General features: G+C 36.2%; 1 protein-coding gene across 10 annotated transcripts in view; it reads right to left on the bottom strand.

The window, feature by feature from the left end:
• LOC129727122 (dual specificity calcium/calmodulin-dependent 3',5'-cyclic nucleotide phosphodiesterase 1A-like) overlaps nucleotides 1-23,013 on the bottom strand; it is a 601,383-nt gene that overhangs the window by 13,464 nt on the left and 564,906 nt on the right. For all 10 annotated transcript variants that reach the window (XM_055684608.1, XM_055684609.1, XM_055684600.1 and 7 more), the window contains one exon: nucleotides 4,001-4,250. In XM_055684608.1, the coding sequence (XP_055540583.1) occupies nucleotides 4,001-4,250 (250 nt within the window). The remainder of the gene's footprint in view (nucleotides 1-4,000; nucleotides 4,251-23,013) is intronic.

The following is a 23,013-nucleotide window of genomic DNA, read 5'->3' as shown; positions in this document are numbered from 1 at the left end:
AGCATGGGTTTATTCTCAGACTTCCCACCAAGTACCTTTCCTTCAATATGAATTCTACAGTACCTCTGTTGACTCTCCTTCTAACAAAAATAAGTCCCTGTTATAATAAAACTGGTGTGAGTAACGTATGAAAGTTCTCTCCAGGGAATTGTAATTAGGCGATATTGTTAGGAGGGACAGAGGCTCGGTATAGTAAAATTTACACACAAGCACGGATATGAATTATAAGCGTATCACTTACTTCAATAGCGATACTGCCAATAATATGAAGTGCGGAGTGCAGAAAATACTTGAGCAATACCACAATAGATCTAATCTCTGGTCGCAGTGATGAGCCCAGACAGGAAAAAAAAAAAAAAACGGTGAATAAGTTATAATAAGACGTATTCCGGCAGTTGAAATCCCACGTAAATCGGAAGTTCATCTATACCACCATCCGTCGGTACCAAAGACGAGCTTGGTCAAATAATGTTCGAGGTCCAGGTGGCTGCGTCCGGCGAGGACACCAGCAGCCATCAAGACGAAAGAACGAGTTTGTTGAAAAATTAACCGCTCGATCCGGAAGACCGCTGCTGTCCTGAATATGTCCATAGCGACTTCCTACACGACGATGACGAAGGACCTGGGATACAAGCCTGCACAAAATACGCAAGGCTAAAGGGGTATCGGAGGCTACAACGAAGAAGAGACTGGCAGAGCCAAACTGATAATTCGTCGCACGCAGATTGGTAGTTCGTGTTTTCTGTTAAGAAACTCTTTGTCTTGAAACAGTGACACAATGTCCAAACTGATCGGCTGTGGGCGCTGACGCTGGCCAGCATTCCCAGTCTCACATAACGTCCGGCGGTCCCAGAATGCCGCATCGCTCATGTTTGTTCAAGAATGTATTCAGATAGCGAGCCTTGCCAACGTCAGGAGTAAAGGAAGCCGATTATCGAAGTGAATACCGTGTCCCAAAAAAAATCGATGTTGAAAAAGTCAAGGTGCTCAGCTCTAAATTGAGAGATAATGTTATTTATAGCACTTTTGTAGAACATCTCGACTTTCTAAAAAATCGTTTTCACGTTGCCCAAACGTGATTTATGAAAAAATGACTTTTTCAAGCTACAGAACCACCCTTTTGCACTTTTTTCAAATCTGTTCGTATCCCACATATTTCCATGTATTTTTTATATTTGTGGGGTTGTTTTTGAATATTTTGCATGGTTTGGTTCAGCATTGCATTCAATTATTTGACTCACAGAGCCCATTGAACATCACAAAAAAATAATTTTTCTAATAATTTTCAGATAAAACCCTTCAAAATACATAAAAAAAATTTTGATCAAAAACTAAATTGTTAACTGCTAAGCGGGATTCAAGACAAAAATTTACATGAAAAAATATCCTTGATATCTTATCGGGGGGCTGAGATATTGGCGTTTTTACATGTGATGGAAAATTATGCATAACCACGAAAATGTCACTAAAGCTCAATATCTCCATTGCACAGTGTTTTATTTTGCCGTTTGTGCGTATAATTTCCTAAATAGTGATCCAAAGGTTGATGATAGCCATAATGTATGTTCGGAGAAGTTTAAGGATATTCAAAAAGGCATCTTTGAATGTAGAAAGATGGGTGATCAATCCACCAATGAGTGAGATAAAAAATTTACATTTTGATCAGAATATGATAGACGCAAGGTGTCTTCGACAAAGTTTTAGGTTATCTGAAAACAAGAAACTTTACCGAAGACATCATGTTTCAATCTCTTACATATTACGTGCAACATCGAGTTTTCTATTAGAAGGCACTAAAAATCACAATTTTCGTTCTAACTTTTTTCGCAGATTTTTCAGAATTTTTAAACCCTCTACTATGTTATCAGCCATCCAAAAACGCATTTGTTTTCTAAACATTGTTATTTTTTATCTCCTAAAATAAAACAGTTATTAAACATATTTGTTAAAATACATAGTTTTCAACCACATATAAAAATGCCAATATCTCAGCTCCCCGATAAGATATCAAGTATCTTTTTTATTGTACATTTTCGTCGTAAATCCCGCTTGGCAATGAAAATTTCAGTTCTTGATCTTGATGAAATTTCTTTCATTTGTGTTTTGCAGGGTTTTATCTGAAAATTATTAGAAAACTCAATTTTTCAGTGATGTTTAATGGGCTCTAAGAGTCAAAAAACTAAATGCAATGCTAAACTGAACCATACAAAATATTCAAAAACAACCCCCCAAAAATAAAAAAAATATATAAAAAAATGTAGGAAACGAACAGAATTGAAAAAAGTGCAAAAGAGTGAATTTGTAGCCTGAAAAAGTCATTTTTTCATAAAACACGTTTGGGCAACCTGAAAACATTTTTTTAGAAAGTCGAAATGTTCTACAAAAATGCTATAAATAACATTGTCTTTCAATATAGGACTGAGCACCTTGACTTTTTTAACATCGTTTTTTTGGGACGCCCTACTGTACACCCGTAACGTGTGATTACGAGATGAGCCGCGAGGTAAAGGAACGGATTAAGGCAGCGAACAGGGCTTAATACGAATTGCGTGACCAGCTTAGGTCCCGCAGACTACAGATTCATACAAAACCTGCACTCAAAAGGGCGCTGATGATCCCGGCGGTTCTACAGATATGAATCGTGGACGTGGATCGGCGAGAGCTTGTCTTTGAGAATTTTGCGATTAATTCTCGGTGGCAAAGTGGAAAATAGAACGCAGCTATTGATGCTTATTACGGGAGTCACTTCACGGTGAAATCAGAGTGAAGTGAATACAGACCTGTTGCGGGACTCACGTTAGTGAGAAAAACGTCGCAAAATGACATCTGTCGTGAAATCTGGGTTATTATGAGTGTCATATCACTGAAGTGAAAACGGAAAAAGCGACATATCGAGTGGAATTATTCCACGACCATTTTGAACGGTGAGTTTTCTTTTGTTCACAAAACATTTATTTGAAACGGCACAAGAACGGTGAGTTGTTTTCACGAAGATGGGGAACGTTTGAAATCGATTGCTTTGTGATCTAATGAAATATATATCGGATCGGATTATTTTCCAGTAACAAGACGAATCATTAATTTTTTAAATCGACTCTCTGGGACTTACAAATTTTTGAGCGGCCAATGGAACGTAAGGGAGAAAATTGACCTTCGGTTTTAATTTAGCGGTAGGGCTTAAAAGTTTTGTTTTTTTCGAAGATGTCCTCATACACTATTATAGCCGAATCGGCTTTCTGGGACTTAGAAATTTTTGAGCTGGAAAATTCCCTCATTTCACTTTACTGTCAATCTCACTTCACGGAGCTAATTTTTGTCACCTCACTTTTAGTGGAGTCGGGAATAGATCTCAGAATGTAGACTGAGCGTGAAATTTATTTCACCGTGAAATGACTCCCGTAACAAGTACCATTGTCGAGCTGATGAAATGCGGCAGGTTACTGGCTACGTAGCACGATTAGCGGATGAGGGACCGCTAAAGATATTATTCAACAGAGATCCGGATAGAGGGCAAAGACTTCACCTTCCACGCACGAATAACAATTCAGATTCATCTATGGGTTCAATTTTGATTGCGTCTGAGCAATCGACACAATAAATTAATAAAAGTATTAATAATTTAAATGAAAAAACTCAAAATTTGTGTACCGTTCTAATAAAAGTTCCGCTCGGTTCGTTCCTGCAACATTTATCAAAAGTAGAGTATAGAGAGTCCTCTACAAAATATATACGATCCAGCTGCACCCGCCTCCCAAAGCTGTCCACGTGGTATGTGGATGGCCCTTTCACATTTGTCAGATTTGTTTGTTTTGTGAACCTCTGAGATTGATGAAATAAAGTGCAGAACTTTTCTAGAACTTCAATTTCAATAGTTGCCCCAATAGTTCTGCTCAATTATTGGCTATGGAAATTACTGTGTCATTCGAATCGATTCTACCAACAAAAATGCAGTTCACCTCCAGGAAACAAATACGCTCGAAATCGGTACACAGGTACTTACCTTCAATACCTTGACCACCTCGGGTGGGAACTGCATCAGTGCCGTGCTGGAAATGCGCCGATAGATTCGATCGACGAAAATACCCGCCCGGATGGCGTGCGCCACCGAGCGGAATTTAGGCTTCTCGTCCGACCGTTTCCGGGTGGTGCCAAGCTGCCGGGTAAAAGTCGACGCCAACCATTCTCGTACTTCCGGTGGAACGGCATCGGGCTGCACCTCGGACAGTTCATCGTCTTCATCGGCCAGGCGCCTGATTGCGGGTGTGGCGAGTGAATAGTTCGAATTCCGGTTTCACAGTTTGTGGACAGCAATCGTGTATGAGTATGGCAAACACGTGCCGAGTGGGAGGGAGGGAGAGAAAGAGATATAAAAGTTTGAATTAGTAAAAAGTTTTCTCCGCAGCGGTGAGGTTGAAGGGATGAGGTAGCTAAACTAAAATTAATTGAAACAAAACGTTGAGCAACACTTTCACAAACTGAATTAATAAAACTAAAAATCTAAAAGGACAATTACTGGCGGGGATTTTCAAGTAAGAATATAAAAAAACTGTTTGCATTCCATTTCAGTTCTAAAACGCGCTATTCGCTGAGCGAAGAGTTTAGTTGTTTGTGCCGTGCTTTCTAACTATTCTCAAATGGTTAAAGTTTGACCGCAGTAGTAATTTGACATTATCACTAGTGGAGTGGTAATAAATATGTTGGGAAGCATTTCAATTGCCACTCGCAATTTGTGGCTATGGCATTTAATTTATCGAAGTGCAATCGTAAAATTCTATAAAGCAAGGAATAAAAATTTTCTGCGGGTTGGAAGCTTTAATGGAGGGATTTGAAAATGGAATTTACTGTATGAAAAAGAAAAAGAAGCAAAGGAGTAACAAAAAAGGATTAACCGAGCTTGTATATTACCTAGCGTGCTACGGTGCAATCTATCTTGAGGTGAAATCTACTATCTAGCGACGAAAACATTACTTCTTAGTGTAATTTAAGTTGCTGTCTAGAGATTAGGTGCTTTGGGTTGGCGAAAAAATCGCTTAATAGATTTTCACAACACATTTTGCTATTGTCTGAATACCTTTTAACATTTCAATAGTAAACCAACATTTTCAAAGCTATACAAGATCCTGGGGTAAAAATGTGGTTGATGAATAGATTTTGTGTGGCCCATACATTTTAATGTCAGTAGTATAGATACTCCTTGTAAACAGATAACTCGTTCTTTGCGGGATGTTTAAAACTTACCTTATTATACCTATATTTAGTTTCCCGTATTCTTGTTCGATGATGCAATTGTTATGTGTTGGTTTCAGAAGTGTCGAACATCCGAATTTATTGTGCCGAAAGGATGGATTTAAGAGAAGTGAAATAAAGCTTTACAACAGTTAAACTCGGTAGCGATAAAGCGGGTCACGACCCAGTGGGATTTGGCTCCGAGGAATAGCTTTTATGTTCGAAATTCTATTTGAGCCGGCATCCCTTTCTCCAAGCTGTGGCCGTCTGGAGGTGGCAAAACATCTGCAGTGAGTATCCCGTTGTCGTTTGGGAGAGTATCTGACAGCAAATTCAGCAGACGTTTCGAGCTTAGATTGATGGATCGATTTTATTTGTTAACCCGTATGCTTGAATCGTTTCTACTCAATTTCTTGAATTTATTACCAATTTTCAATACAATCATGATAGATAACCGGGGAGCATGGTCGTGCACAAGCTTATCGTTTGGGGAGGACGAACTCCTTGCGTTTTAGCTTCAGTTATGAAACTTTTTGACTGTTTATTACTCAATGTTAACTTAATATGCTGCATTTTACATAGACGGTTTTGTTCGTTAACATTGGTTTAGTGAAATCCACAATGTTATGAATGTGAATGTGTATGATGAACTGATGATGGACGACAACATTGCACACTGAAACTCTAGTATTGATTGAAGGCAAAGGAAGGCAACGCTAATAAAAAAAACATCGTCTTAGTTGTCGGCAGTGGAAAAGTTTCAATAATCGAAAAACGGCATTCACTGTAGTATGTTGACAGCCAAAAACCGATAAACGGATCCTAAGTAACACACAAAAAATGTTGGAAAAAAATTTACAATGACAGTAGTCATATAAGGGTACTATAAGCGCAATTGCAAACTTGTGTTGTTATATTCTTGTTCTCGAGATGTTCTTTTATGGCATAATTGTGTTTCATAGATTATTGAATATAAACTGCCGCTGCTTGTCCATAATTTGTGTTTATGATGTTATCAAAACTACACAGAAAACAACTTAAAATACATCATTTGCGAGAAGTTGATTCAACCACATTTCGAAAACAAGCTCGTTTTTTTCTGGTTTTGGAGATGTTTTACAATAGCATGGGTTGAACGAACAATAACTTTTATATGAATGCAACTTGTTTTCAAGTTGTCTTCCAGATGTTTGCACTATTAGAAAAACTGTGTATAAAATGCCGGGGCAGCCGCGCCAATTCAATATTACACGCCTAATAATAATACTACGTACCTACAAAGTGCTTTTCAGTTGATATCAGTTGACAATATTACTGTACAAGAAATCTTAATGTCGCTTGAAGGCCTTGATGGCAATAAAGGACCGGGTCCCGATCAGATACTTGCAGCTTCATTTGTTGAACCCCTTTTTTGGCTCTTCAACTTGTCTCTCAAGTCAGGCGTTTTTCCGCTAGCATGGAAAGAATCATTTCTGATCCTTATATTTAAGTCTGGTAAGCGGTCAGATATCAAGAACTATCGAGGGATTGCAATCATCTCGTCGATCCCCAAGATGTTTGAGGCAATCGTAAATCAAAGAATGTTCAGCCCAGTTAAAAATAGTATTTCAAATAACTAACATGGGTTTTTCAAAGGCAGATCTACCACTACAAACCTATTAGAATTTGTGAACTTTTCTTTGGGGGCGATGGACAGGAATAACTTCATTGGAACTCTATATACTGACTTTAGTAAGGCGTTCGATAGAGTTAATATTCCGCTGCTACTTTTTAAGCTTAAACGTATGAGATTGAGAGCCACACTGCTAGCATGGATCGAATCGTACTTGACGAATAGAACGCAGTTTGTTCGTTTTAAGGGTAAAACCTCGACAGCAATTAAAGTCACTTCTGGTGTTCCACAGGGTTCCCACTTGGGTCCATTATTATTTATTATGTTTGTCGACGATGTCAATCTTGTACTGAATCGCGCCAAAGTACTCATCTATGCACACGACATGAAATTGTACATGGAGATACGTAACAACGTAGATCTGCAACATTTACAGGATGAAATTAACGTTTTCTTCAATTGGTGTGCCAAAAGTCTACTGGATCTTAATATTAAAAAATGCAACATTAAAACTACTCCAAAAAACACACTAATCATGATTTCAGCTTCACTTTAGGAAATCAGTTGATTCAAAGGAGTTACAAGTTTAGAGACCTGGGCGTAATACTTGAGTCAAAACTTACATTTGTGGAACACTATAATACAATGATCAATAAAGCCCTCAGTATCGGTGCGTCTTGAACTGTCCTACAGGTCAGACGTGTTTTCGGTTGCTTGTGGACTGGTCTTTGACTGCCTATAGCTTCAAAGTTTGTGTTTTGTCATTGTGTCTTTTAAAGACTACCTGAAAATTAGTTCCCATCAGTCTTTCTCAAGACTACCTACTTTTGAATTTAACATTTGTTTTAACTTTTTTCGTATCACCTGAAATGGCTGGACGAAAAAAGAAACCACGCATCGCTGCGGGGAGGAAAAGAGAGGCATCTCTTTCTGACACTTCGAGTGTCTGTAGTGACAATCCTTTTAATATTTTGCCTGAGCAAGAAGCTGGTGAAATGGAAGTTATTAATAATGAAACTATACAAAATGTAAAATCTTTAAAAAAGGAGAAAGTTCCACCTATTTTGGTAACTATTTCTTCAGAATTTATTATATTCAAAAAGGAACTTTCAACGTTTGTTTCTGACGTTAAAGTTACCTATCAAATTGGCCGTAGAGGTGAATGCCGCTTATTAGCCGACTCAGTAAAGGGTCGTGATCGTCTTGTTCAGTATTTAACTGACAAGATGTACAAATTTTTCACATATGACACCAAGAACGCCAAGCCATTCAAGGTTGTCTTGAAAGGTCTCACCAACGATCAAACCGTTGATGAAATCAAACTTAATTTAACAGAATTACTTGGCATAGCCCCTACCCAAGTAATTCTAATGAAACAAAAATCACGAGGCGAGAACAGTCAGCGAACCGGAATTTCACTTGTAAACTATTTAATTCATTTTAACCGCAGTGAGGTTAATAACTTAAAATTTTTTGAAAAAGCACATGCTTTATATAACGTGCGTGTAAAATGGGAAGCTTATAGGAAGTTTGGCGGAGGTGAAAAGCATATCACCCAATGCCGTATTTGCCAACGTTATGGCCATGGTTCAAAGTTCTGTAACATGGACCAAAAATGCCTGATTCGTGGAGACTCTTCTCACAAAAAGGGACACAAGTCCTGTGAAAGAGAGTAAAAATTTTCGCTGTGCGAATTGTAACGGCAACCATATGTCGAATTTTTATCAATGCCCAGTCCGTTTAGCAATTGTTAAGGCAAGGCAAGGTAAACAAAATTCAATTTCCCAATTAAAACAAGCTTCAAAACAAAATTCTCCAAGCGTACCAGTGACGCATAGTTTACCTACTCCTTTGCATACCCGTTTAACATATGCACAGGTTACAGGTAGTTCGAACATTCTACCGCCTTATGCTGGTAGTTCGAAAATGACCGTTAATATGGGTAAGCAAAACACGCTAGAAAATAATTGTACACCTATCACCCCAGCTAATATTACTACCGAAAATATTTTTTCTAATGTCAACTGCCTGGGGCCTATTACGGCAGGTAAACTTTCTTTTCTGCAACAGGCAATGTTCGATCTCATGAACGCCATGTTGCAGGAAAAACAATGTTTGAAGCCATTCAAATAGGTACCAATTTTACAATGAAAATTGTTTCTAATTTAAAATTTAGCAATGATTTTAAATAAAGCGATCGAAATTTTAAATTGGAATGCTCGCTCATTGAAGGCCAATGAGAATGAGCTTTTTAATTTTTTAACAGTAAATAATGTGCATATTGCAATTATTACTGAAACATTTTTGAAACCTAACATGAAATTAAAATATGATCCCAATTACGTGGTTCATAGAAATAATAGGATTCAGGGTTCCGGCGGTGGAGTTGCAATTGTTATTCATCGCCGAATCAAACACCGTGCTCTTCCCCATCTTGAGACGAAAGTTATTGAAACTTTGGGAATTGAAGTTCAAACTGAACTTGGGATTTTATTTATTGCCGCAGCATATTTACCATTTCAATGCACACGCGAGCACAAAAATTATTTCAATGGTGATTTACAAAAACTCCCCAGAAATCGTTCGAAATTTTTTATAATCGGCGATTTTAACGCTAAACATCGTTCATGGAATAATTCACAAAATAATTCCAAAGGCAAAATTTTATTCAATGATTGTTCTTCAGGATACTATTCTATTTTGTCTCCGAATAGTCCTACATGCTTTTCTTCTGTAAAAAACCCTTCAACAATTGATTTGGTGCTAACAGATCAAAGTCACGTATGTAGTGATTTCTGACCATCTTCCAATAACTTTTTCTTTATCATATGAATCAGTTTTAAGCCCTATGAGCTCTGTTTTTAACTATAACAAGGCTAATTGGGAAAGATACAAAACTCATATTGAGAGAAATTTCAATAATGAGCTTGATCTGCAAAACGAAGTGAATATTGATTCCGCTTTGGAAGCATTAAAATGTGCAATTGTTGATGCCAGGAATTATTCTGTTCCAAAGGCTGAAGTGAAATTTGATTCACCAATAATTGACGAAAATCTTCAACTTCTAATTCGTTTGAAAAATGTCCGCAGACGTCAATATCAACGTTCTCGTGACCCTGTTTTTAAAACTATTTATAAAGATTTACAGAAAGAGATTAAACATAGATTTACTCTTCTGAGAAATCAAAATTTTGAGACTAAAGTTGAAAAATTGAAACCATATTCAAAACCCTTTTGGAAGCTGTCGAAAATTCTTAAGAAACCTTTAAAGCCTATTCCGGTTTTAAAAGATGGTGAACGTTTTATTGTATCCAGTGAACAAAAGGCTCAAAGACTTGCTCAGCAGTTTGAGAGTGTTCATAACTCAAATTTGAATTTTGTGAGTCCAATTGAAAATGAAGTCACACGTCAATTTGATTTAATATCTTTCCAAATTTTTTTACCTGCAGAAATAATTGAAACTAACTTGAATGAGATTAAATCAATTATTAAATATTTCAAAAATATGAAAGCACCTGGTGACGATGGAATCTTTAATATACTAATCAAACATCTCCCTGAGAGCACAATGGAATTTTTAGTGAAAATTTTCAATTGCTGCTTCAAAATTGCATATTTTCCCAAATTACGGAAAAATGCAAAAAATACTCCAATTTTAAAGCCGGATAAGAATCCAGATGAAGTTTCATCTGGATTCGACCAATCAGTTTGCTTTCTTCAATAAGTAAACTGTTTGAGAGAATTATTCTTAAACGAATGATGTCACACATCAACGAAAATTCAATTTTCGCAAATGAACAGTTTGGATTTCGCCATGGGCATTCCACAACTCATCAATAGCTCAGAGTTACTAATATGATACGAGCTAACAAATCTGAAGGTTATTCCACTGGAGCTGCTCTTTTAGACATAGAAAAAGCATTCGACAGTGTTTGGCATAAAGGTTTGATTGCGAAATTGCAAACTTTCAATTTTCCAATTTTCCTAATCAAAATTTTGAAAAATTATCTTACTGATCGAACTCTGCAGGTTGTCTATCAGAATTCAAAATCTGATAGAATTCCTGTCAGAGCAGGTGTGCCTCAAGGTTCTGTCTTGGGCCCAGTCCTGTATAACATATTCACTTCAGATCTTCCTGATTTGCCTTCAGGATACACAAAGTCATTGTTCTGCGATGACACAAGCATTTCCGTAAAAGGAAAAAGCCTTCGTGTCATATGCAGTCGATTGCAGAAAAGTTTTGATATTTTTTCTTCCTACTTGCAAAAGTGGAAAATCTCTCCCAATGCTTCTAAAACTCAAATGATAATTTTTCCTCATAAGCCTAGGGCTTCTTTCCACAAGCCAAACAATAATCACGTTGTCAAGATGAATGGGGTTATTTTAAGTTGGTCTGACAAGGTTACCCTAGTAACAATATTGGTTTTATCAAAGTTTTATAGCGCTCAAAACAGCCAAAATAGCGCTATAAAACTTTGATAAAACCAGTTTTGTTACTTGGGTAAGTACTTGGGACTAATTTACGATAAAAAACTTATATTCAAAGAGCACATTGAGAGTATACAAGCCAAGTGCATCAAATATACGAGATGTTTATATCCTCTCCAGCGTTGCAAATCGAGCGAGAAGCAAAACCTTTCTTCTCCTATCTGCTTGAGAACGAGACATATGCTACGCTTCTCAAGTCTTTTGCACACACGCTTTGGAGATACTCTTTCTTCTTCATGCATTCCCCTGAGTGGCAGCAAGCACGTACCGACACGAACAAACTCTTTCGTATTGCTTCTCAGCTACCGTAAAAGAGTACGCGAGTTCCTGCTAGTGAGTAGGAGTACTCGACTAAAATTGCTTGACTAGGAGGAGTGCTTGAAAAACTGTGCTCGAAAACGAAAATGCTTTCTTCCCGACATGCACCGACAGCCGACAGTGGGGCAACGTGTAGGGTATCGGACTGCTTCGGTAAGTTTTTTACAGCAGTCTAATGCAAAACCAGCCGAAGCGAACCGCTGCCGAAGTAGTCCGATACCCTATCATCGCAAAGCATCTTGAATCATGTCTTCGGCTGGTCGTTCTCGCGAGTTGGGGAGTAGGTATACACGAGTACACACGAGAAGAGTAGACGGGAGTGTGTGCATATGATCTCGGGAGTAAGAAAGAAAGCAGGAAAGAACGAGAAATAGCTTGAATGGAGAATTCTCTACTGTGTGAAAGCGGCGACACCGAGAACCTCACATGAGGTGTTGTATGCTGCTTGCGAGCGAGACTAACAACACTGATCCTCTCATTAACAGGAATTCTAAACTTTGTTTAAAGAACAAACTTTTGATTTTCAAACAGATTTTTAGACCAGCAATGCTTTATGCTGTACCGATCTGGTCAAGTTGCCGTTCAACAAGGAAGAAAACGCTCCAAAGGATTCAGAATAAAATTCTGAAAATGATTTTGTAGCGTCCTATTTGGTTTGGTACACTCGAATTACAAAGACTTACTGGTGTTGAACCATTAGAAGCTATGTCAAATAAAATTATTAACAATTTTCGACAAAAATCGTTGCAATCCTCAATTGCTACGATAAGCTCTCTTTATAGCCAATAAGTTAGCATTTAAGTTAGTAGTAAGTTTACTTTCCTTTCTTGACAAGTAGGTTTAAATCCCTACGAATGATAAGTCCTAATTGCGGAAGCAAACAAATCCTAACAATTAAAATTACAAATTACTAACAGTGTTGAACAGTCACCATTTGTGATTGGACACACATACTCATTATTTACTAATATTTATCATAAATACTTAAGCTACTAACAAATCCCCCTATTAAAAAAAAGCCCTCAGTATGTTAGGATTCATCAAAAGGTTCAGCTACAATTTTAAAGATCCCTATACCATTAAGACACTTTATGTATCGTATGTAAGATCTGTTCCCGAATATTGCAGTGTAGTTTGGAGCCCATTTCTACCCACATATGTAGCAAGAATAGAATCAGTTCAAAAACAGTTTTTGTTGTATGCACTCAGGAAGCTAGGTTGGAGTTGTTTGATACTCCCATCATATGAATCACGGTGCATGCTAATTAACATTGAAACGCTTGCAAAACGAAGAGAAATCGCTAAGGTCTCTTTTATCAACGACATAATCTCCCATCGTGTGAAATCAGAATACTTACTAGAGAGCTTGAGCTCTTGTGTACCTTCACGCATACTTAGAACTAGAAATTTGTTTCAAGTGGCTCCTCAACGAACAATGTATGCAACTAACAGACCGTTGAACCAAATGATGAGCACATATAATCAATACTGTATACACATTGACGTAACTATGTCTAGGGCAGCAATAAGAAATGCTTTGAACAGAAGACAAAATTAACAATTGATCATATATGTAAATAAAACTGTATGTAGTCTACCTGATTGACGAAATAAATAAATTTCGCTATTTCTTTTCTTATGATTGATCTTAGTATTCAGAAGCCAACGCAAAATTACTTTATCAAATTGTTATTAAAATATTTGAACGATTTCAATAAAACTATTCGAGGTGGGTGAAAATATGCTATGAAAAGATAAACAAAACGCTTGCATTGCAACCAATATCCCTTCATTTTTTGTTACCATATATCTAACAATGAGTTCTAGTATTTTTAGTCTAGATAACGTTGAAACTATGTGAAAACAATTTGAATATTTAAGCTATAGAAACAAACCATTTTAAAAGGTTGTACATTGATTTTTATAATCAATTTAAAATTAATTGGAAGTGTCATTGACAACACGACTGTCGATCTAGTCCCACTGCGCATAATACCACATTTGCGCATATGCTGGGTAAATGTTGTCATAGAAACGCATTTGCGCATGCGCTTTGTTGTGGCGGATTCTGACCCACGAAAGCGGGAATTTATTTATTCCACTGGGTCAGTGCGGATCTACCCAAAAAAAAAACAAAAATGCGATTTACTACGCATGTAAGAAAGAGATGCCAGATAGTTGTTTACGAACTAAGCCCTTGTGGTGGTGGGCTTAATTGACTCTTCGCAATTAAATAAATCAGCAAACATTCTGTAATGCATAATCTTTTGTTCACTGATTGACAAATAGAAAACGGTAAAATTGTAGATAATAATGTCACAAAAAACTTTGATGAAGACTGCTCATCTAACTTTTCCTTTTTTGAATATCCGATTTTTTTGAATATCCGTAAAACTGTAGCATTATGAAGGCATATTTGCACTTAGTGCTGGGACTTTTAACCGGATATACTCGTGATCCGGTTATCCGAAGCTCGGATCACGGATAGGTAAACCAATAGGATCCGGATACTCGGACATCCGGATACGAATAAACGAATAGTCGGATATCCGGTTCGGATATTAAACCCGGATATCCGACTATCCATAAATCCGGATATCCTGCCGGATAATATCCGGATATCCGGTTGATCCGGATTTTGGATATTTGTCGGATATCCGATGCCGGATATCCGGATATTTTGATCCGGATAGTCCCAGCACTATTTGCACTTCATCGAAACACACAACTTTGTAGAAGATACAAAAAAGATAGTTCCTACATAGACCGGGTTATTGCCAAAAATGTATCATTTTTTATATATCTCCAATCTAAAATCATTCAAAAACTAGCAGGCGGAATCTGCATAAGATGTATTACCACCATTATCACTTTATGAGATAGATTAAAACGGTAGTACCTTCCAGTATCTTCATTGCCTGATATGCAATTCAAAAAGACATATAAAAATATAAAAATATTTTTTAGGCAATAACTTTATCTATGTAGAAGTTATCTTTCTTGTATCTTCTACAATTTTGTATGTTTCGATGATATACGAATATATGTCAAACATTGTTACTGTCTTATTATTACAGGTTTTTAGATATTTAAAAAAAACTTATTTTTTAAAGGACTAGTCTAATATAAAACGTTATATCTTTAAAATAGGAAGAGTTAGAAAAAAGTGTCTTCAGCAAACATTTTTGTAATAATATTATCTAAAACTTTTCTGAGAACACCTTTTTTCTAAAATGCAAGGGTGAATATTTCTTTGGTTATTGACGATTTAAAAAAAAAAATGCACTAATTTACTAACAGATATGTATCTACAAAACCTGCAAATATCTGCAGACAAGACCGTTTCTATATTGAAGTATACGTAAAACATGATTCAATCCGCATCCAATATACACATTTGTTTCTCACTGTCTCATGCATTCTCTTTATGTAGATATCTGCAAGTAGACTAGTACATTATTTAAATAAAAATCTTCAATAACTAAATGAATGTAAGATATAAAAATAAGCTTTCTCCGGTGAACTTTTGTGTTTTATTATACTAAACAACACTCCAGAACATCAAATTTTTTAAGTAAATCACAATAAAAAGTTATATTAAAAAAAATGATTTTTAGGGGCATTTTAAAGAAAACTTCACAATAGTTCACTTAAATAGGCAGGTAGAAGTATGGTGTCTTTGACAAAGTTGTTTCTTATAAAATATGCTACAATTTTACTCAGCGAAATGAATTTCCAAACGCAAAAATGATGAAAATAAAATTCGTTACTCACATTGAGGTAGATCAATTACAATATTCTATCTTCTTTGAAATGAAGAATAATTAATAAAACTTTGCTGAAAATTCTACGGCTCCAAAATCATGTTTTTAAGTAAAAAGTATTTAGCGTGAATTAGTGCATTATTTTAGTAAAAATCGTCAATAACCAAATAAATATATGAGATAAAAATAAACTTTCTTTGAATAGTTTATTTGTTTTGTTATAACGAACAATATTGTAGAACATTGAAAAAATTTAAAAAATCACTATAAAAAGTTAAATTGAAAAAAATGGTTTTTAAGGGTAATCTATATAAAACTCTACAAAAGTTCATTTAAATAGGCAGATAGAAGTATGATGACTTCAACAAAGTTGATTCGTTCAAAATATGCTACAATTTTGCCGAAAAAAGAGAGTTTGATTTTCCAAAATGTGAAAAGAAAAATTCATTTCTCACTGTTAGTGAATTAACACAAAATTGGAGAATAATTAATGATACAACTTTGCTGAAGACACTGCGGTTCTAAAAACAATTTGTTTGGGTCAAAATAAATTCTATCACGTTTTTGCAGCTTTGGAAACAGTGTGCACTGTTGCCACTCGCTGCTGCTGAATTATGTCCGACAGTCGCACCATCCAAAAGTGACATGATTTATTTGAGCAAAGGCAAACTCTTAAATAGCCCAAATGAATATTGTGAGAGGCTACGCATGTTTTGTAACTAACTTTTTTTTTAGGTTTGTCTTCTCTCAGTTCCGATCAATGCGACATGCAATGAAACAACACTCCAGAACATCAAATTTTTTAAGTAAATCACAATAAAAAGTTATATTAAAAAAAATGATTTTTAGGGGCATTTTAAAGAAAACTTCACAATAGTTCACTTAAATAGGCAGGTAGAAGTATGGTGTCTTTGACAAAGTTGTTTCTTATAAAATATGCTACAATTTTACTCAGCGAAATGAATTTCCAAACGCAAAAATGATGAAAATAAAATTCGTTACTCACATTGAGGTAGATCAATTACAATATTCTATCTTCTTTGAAATGAAGAATAATTAATAAAACTTTGCTGAAAATTCTACGGCTCCAAAATCATGTTTTTAAGTAAAAAGTATTTAGCGTGAATTAGTGCATTATTTTAGTAAAAATCGTCAATAACCAAATAAATATATGAGATAAAAATAAACTTTCTTTGAATAGTTTATTTGTTTTGTTATAACGAACAATATTGTAGAACATTGAAAAAATTTAAAAAATCACTATAAAAAGTTAAATTGAAAAAAATGGTTTTTAAGGGTAATCTATAGAAAACTCTACAAAAGTTCATTTAAATAGGCAGATAGAAGTATGATGACTTCAACAAAGTTGATTCGTTCAAAATATGCTACAATTTTGCCGAAAAAAGAGAGTTTGATTTTCCAAAATGTGAAAAGAAAAATTCATTTCTCACTGTTAGTGAATTAACACAAAATTGGAGAATAATTAATGATACAACTTTGCTGAAGACACTGCGGTTCTAAAAACAATTTGTTTGGGTCAAAATAAATTCTATCACGTTTTTGCAGCTTTGGAAACAGTGTGCACTGTTGCCACTCGCTGCTGCTGAATTATGTCCGACAGTCGCACCATCCAAAAGTGACATGATTTATTTGAGCAAAGGCAAACTCTTAAATAGCCCAAATGAATATTGTGAGAGGCTACGCATGTTTTGTTACTAACTTTTTTTTAGGTTTGTCTTCTCTCAGTTCCGATCAATGCGACATGCAATGAAACAACACTCCAGAACATCAAATTTTTTAAGTAAATCACAATAAAAAGTTATATTAAAAAAAATGATTTTTAGGGGCATTTTAAAGAAAACTTCACAATAGTTCACTTAAATAGGCAGGTAGAAGTATGGTGTCTTTGACAAAGTTGTTTCTTATAAAATATGCTACAATTTTACTCAGCGAAATGAATTTTCAAACGCAAAAATGATGAAAATAAAATTCGTTACTCACATTGAGGTAGATCAATTACAATATTCTATCTTCTTTGAAATGAAGAATAATTAATAAAACTTTGCTGAAAATTCTACGGCTCCAAAATCATGTTTTTAAGTAAAAAGTATTTAGCGTGAATTAGTGCATTATTTTAGTAAAAATCGTCAATAACCAAATAAATATATGAGATAAAAATAAACCATATACGCAACCAGCGAAAAAGCATCGGTTGATGAGTTCTCACACACGTAATAGTATAACTCGTATCGTGGAACAGCAAGCACATTTCCTATTTCGGATCCTGTTGGATGGAAACAGATAGCAGAACACACAAGGGAATAAAGTGGAAAGCTGTTTTCACTAGACGGCCGCTAAATTTTGATTGCCAGGATCCAGAAAGCTTGTGTTATAGTTCAAACAAATCAGAACTTCACCGGAGGAAGCCAAAAGCAGATTCAATAACAAATATATCAGAACTATGTCGTGTAAATCTGTACACAGTAAAAAAAATTACATTACTTTAAATGCACATAAATGGAGCATTGGAAAACATGTAATATTCCGTGTGGCATTATATCCACATGCAATGTAAATGAATATATTGTGAATTTGCATGCATATATATATTCGAAGCTTTAAGTTTATATCAATTAACGTACAAATTTACATGGCTTAAAACGATTCTGTATTGTGCGTTATTAACGGTGTGAAATTGTATATGTTTTTCACCTTATGTGCTAGAAACCGTTATGTGCTTTCATTTGTAAAGCAAAGCAAAGCAAAGCCTTGGTGCTACATTCCGATTCTTCGCAGCCGACTGTTTAGTGTACAGGACAATTGCGGGGCTAGCGCTACGATCCTACTGACACTAACAGTCTCTCCCGAGCCGAGATTCGAACCTACGACGACTGGCTTGTCAGGCCAGCATCGCACCTCGAGACCATCTGGGAGATTTCATTTGTATCAGTTGTAAATTTCATTTTTTGGTACTGTGTAGATTTTACGGATTTCTGCGAAATTTACCGTATATCCGTGGAACTGAAAAAAATCAACAAATCTACGGAAAAATTCGTAAATTGTGCAAGTCTGCTGCTACCGCTTCACTGCTGTACCCGCTGATGTTACTAGGTTGGGACCGTCCTTCCCACCATCCACTAGTAAAATGATTGGTTTGACTAGAAGCAGGCTCTTATGTAGCGCAAAGAGTACATTCCCGGTTCACTAGGCATAATGTTCTGTTGATCGTGTTAGGGACAATTTGCCAAAGTACAAAAGTTCGGATAATCAAATTACGATCTGCTGCAATTCGGCGGGTGCATAGATGATTTTTCAATCGATTACTGCGAGATCGAACACCCCTTAGCAAAGAAACTTCCTGAGAGACTTAGTTCTAGGTTAAAATAAGCAGTATTTTCACAGATGGTGATTTTTTCTAGACTCGGGAGCAGTTTTCTACAAGGACGTATGCATTTTAGCATAGATTTTATCCAAAGCCTTGTAGCTCAAAAATCGTTGGTGCCTTGTGCCTGTGCCTTGTTAAAAAATATACAACGTTTTTTTTTTTGACTGGAACAAATTGAACAATAAATTTTCAATAATACAAAAAAGGAGTTATAGAAATAGTTATCGGTTTCCGTTATACTCTACTAATTTAAAAAAAATAATAGGGTGACCATAAAAAACGGCTATATTCGATGTATTTTATTTAAACAAATTCATAACTTTTGAACCAGTTGATCGATTTTCGATCTTTTTGGGTCAAATTAAAGGTAATTACGTCTAGTTGTAAGAAAAAATGCGAAAAAATAAGTCTGGGGGCTTTTATATGCAAAATGTATAAAATTATTGACATTTTCGGCTTGTTTTTAAATTGAATTTACTCAAATTTAAAAAATAACATATTCCTAAAGGTTCCTCCATTTATAGAGTCAAGTATGCCCTTCAAAATGAGACCAAGAGATATTTTTTATGTTTGCACCAAATTGAATGACATACAAATGAAAAACGCATATTTTTTGATGAAAAATATTAATAACTTTGAGTAAAATTGAGATATTTACGATGTTAGCATTGCAAATTGTTTCTCTTGCAAAGCTCTAAGAGTCGTTCAAAGACAGTTTTGAGATGAAACTTGAAATAAAAAAGTTAGAGCGTAAACTATGTTGTTTTCAAAGAAAGAGAAAAACTTTTTGTTATAAAGTTACTTAAAATTAATGGAGCTATAACATTGTAGAACAAATTTTTCTTCTATCTACAAAGATAAAAAAGTTAGATACTTGATTGCATCGAAAATGTTGGTCACCCTTATTCTTGATAATTTTTCAATGAGCGCTTTATCATATGTAACAACTTTAAAAAAAGTTTTTCTCTAAAATGTAGCTATAGAGCTCTAGACCAAAATTTCCCCCTAAATTCGGTTTCTGGACCCTTGTGCAATGATATTAAATAATTTGTATGGTCATTATAAATCGTAAACTTTATAATCATTATCTTTGGAGAATGTATCTGTTTTCGAGTCACTTTCAATATGAGCTGAAAACAATTGAAAATAATTACTGAATTATATATATATATATAAATAAAAAAAATTACCGATCTGTGAAAAACACTCAGTTTACCAAGCCAAATAGGTGTGCAAAGTTTCATTAATATTTAAAACGGTCGATATTCGACGTTTCGTCATTCGTTGTGGTTTTGCTCACCTTAAAGTTTTCAAAAATACTGGTAGTGTTGCGATTTATGCTAAGCAATCGGTCAAATTCCACATTCGAGTAGGGTTTTTTTCTCATCAGTTAAAAGTGGTTTTTCCTTTTTTTTTTTTTGGGGTGAAAAAATGACGTAAAAACAATGTTTTGCATTCATTTAAAGGTAAGTTTGAACGTTAGAGAAAAAATTATTTTGGTGCAAAACAAAACAAAAATGGCGGGCGGCCTGTGCTGGATTAACATGCATGATTACAAATAAACTGATTCAGTTATGTACACCATTTTTTTTTGTCATAAAGATGATAAATACGTAACAATTGCCCTAAAGTTATTTAAAGATGCTTTTTAACGCGCCCGCCGTGCCGTTGGTTTTTTTTTATCGTTTTTTTTTTCTCATGTCCAAAGGTGCCTTTGAAAAATGAAAAAAGTACCCTTCTTGAAACCACTGATGAGAAGAAACATTGGAATTGTTTACCAATCCTCTCAGTTCAAGTGACTCGGGTTGTTTTGTTTCGAAAATTTAAGATAACTGGCAGGATGATTTTATTGATTTGAATAAATTAAATGTCATTGTGCTGAAAATCTTGTTTGGTATAACAATAAAAAAATGGAGAATCGTAGAAAAATTCATTAAACTCACTACAAATCATTCACAAATAGTAAAAATATTGAGCAGCCCGCAATCAACTGAATCATCTTGTCACCAACAAAACCATCTGCCTATTCTTATTTCAATTACTAACGGGTCAACTCGCATGCGACCAATTGACATTCCGTATGACCTCACACGAAATGTCGATTGGAAGTTATACGAGGAAATGATTTCAAAAGCGGTCGAGTCGATTCAACATCATTCACCACTTGAAGAATACAACCTCCTCGCGGGCTTGATTCTCGACGCCGCGTTGCAAGCCCAAACGAAGAAATATCCCGGCGTAACGATCAAAGAACGGCCTCCCACTCCGTGGTGGGACCAAGAGTGCTCCGATGTTTACACGCAAAGATCCGACGCGTTTAAGGCCTACCAGACGGGAGGTATACCTGGCGACTATTTACGGTATTCGGAGCTTGATACCAAGCTTAAAAGCTTGGCTAAAGCAAAGAAACGTGGATATTGGCGTCGGTTCGTGAACGAGACGTCGAGGGAGACATCGATGAGCACTCTTTGGAACACAGCCCGAAGAATGCGGAATCGCGTAACGGTCAACGAAAGCGAGGAGTCTTCAAGTAGGTGGATATTTGATTTTGCCAGGAAAGTATGTCCGGACTCTGTTCCTGAGCAAAATATTGTTCGCGATGCGTCTCCGGGCCACGACGCGATAGAATCACCTTTTACGATGGCAGAACTTTCAGTTGCCCTCCTGTCCTGTAACAATAACGCGCCTGGATTAGATAGAATCAAATTCAACTTGTTGAAGAATCTACCCGGCAATGCCAAGAGGCGCTTGTTGAACTTGTTCAATAAGTTCCTGGAGCAAAACATTGTACCGCAGGATTGGAGGCAAGTGAAGGTGATCGCCATCCAAAAACCAGGGAAACCAGCTTCTAATCACAACTCTTATAGGCCGATTGCAATGCTATCCTGTATCCGGAAATTGATGGAAAAAATGATACTCCGTCGTTTAGACCACTGGGTCGAATCAAATGGTCTACTATCAGAAACTCAATTTGGCTTCCGCCGTGCCAAAGGGACGAATGATTGTCTTGCGTTGCTTTCAACAGATATTCAGCTGGCGTATGCTCGTAAAGAACAAATGGCGTCTGCGTTCTTGGACATTAAGGGGGCTTTTGATTCCGTTTCTATTGACATTCTTTCGGGTAAACTTCACCGACAAGGATTTTCTCCAATTTTGAACAATTTTTTGCACAACTTGTTGTCCGAAAAGCACATGCATTTTACGCATGGCGATTTGGCAACTTTTCGCATTAGCTACATGGGTCTTCCCCAGGGCTCATGTTTAAGCCCCCTTCTTTACAACTTTTATGTAAATGACATCGACGAATGTCTGGCAAATTCATGCACGATAAGACAACTTGCAGACGACAGTGTAATCTCTGTTACAGGAGCCAAAGCTGCCGATTTGCAAGGACCATTGCAAGATACCTTGGACAATTTGTCTGCTTGGGCTTTACAGCTAGGTATCGAATTCTCTCCGGAGAAGACTGAGATAGTAGTTTTTTCTAGGAAGCATGAACCTGCTCAGCTTCAAACACAATTAATGGGTAAAACGATTTCTCAGGTTTTGGTACACAAATATCTTGGTGTCTGGTTCGACTCTAAAGGCACCTGGGGTTGTCACGTGAGGTATCTGATGAAAAAATGTCAACAAAGAGTGAATTTTCTTCGTACAATAACCGGACAATGGTGGGGAGCCCATCCAGGAGACCTTATAAGGCTTTACCAAACAACGATATTGTCTGTTATTGAATACGGGTGTTTCTGCTTCCGCTCCGCAGCAAACACACATTTGATCAAACTGGAGCGAATACAATATCGTTGTTTGCGTATCGCCTTAGGTTGCATGCAGTCGACCCATACGATGAGTTTGGAGGTTTTAGCTGGAGTACTACCATTGAAAAACCGCTTCTGGAGCCTGTCTTCTCGTATTCTAATCAAATGTGAGGTCTTGAACCGTCCCGTGATTGAAAATTTTGAAAGGTTAATCGAACTTAATTCTCAAACCCGTTTTATGACATTGTATTTCAATCACATGTCCCAAAATATTAACCCTTCTTCGAATATTCCAAATCGTGTCGACTTATCAAATACTTCTGATTCTACTGTGTTTTTCGATACATCCATGATAGAAGAAACTCGTGGAATCCCGGATCATTTACGCGTGCAGCAGATCCCTAAAATTTTTTCCAATAAATATCGAAACATCAACTGCGACAATATGTACTACACTGACGGATC

This window comes from Wyeomyia smithii, chromosome 3 (assembly GCF_029784165.1).
Source record: "Wyeomyia smithii strain HCP4-BCI-WySm-NY-G18 chromosome 3, ASM2978416v1, whole genome shotgun sequence".
Taxonomy (NCBI): domain Eukaryota; kingdom Metazoa; phylum Arthropoda; class Insecta; order Diptera; family Culicidae; genus Wyeomyia; species Wyeomyia smithii.
This window is presented reverse-complemented; position numbering and strand designations above follow the sequence as displayed.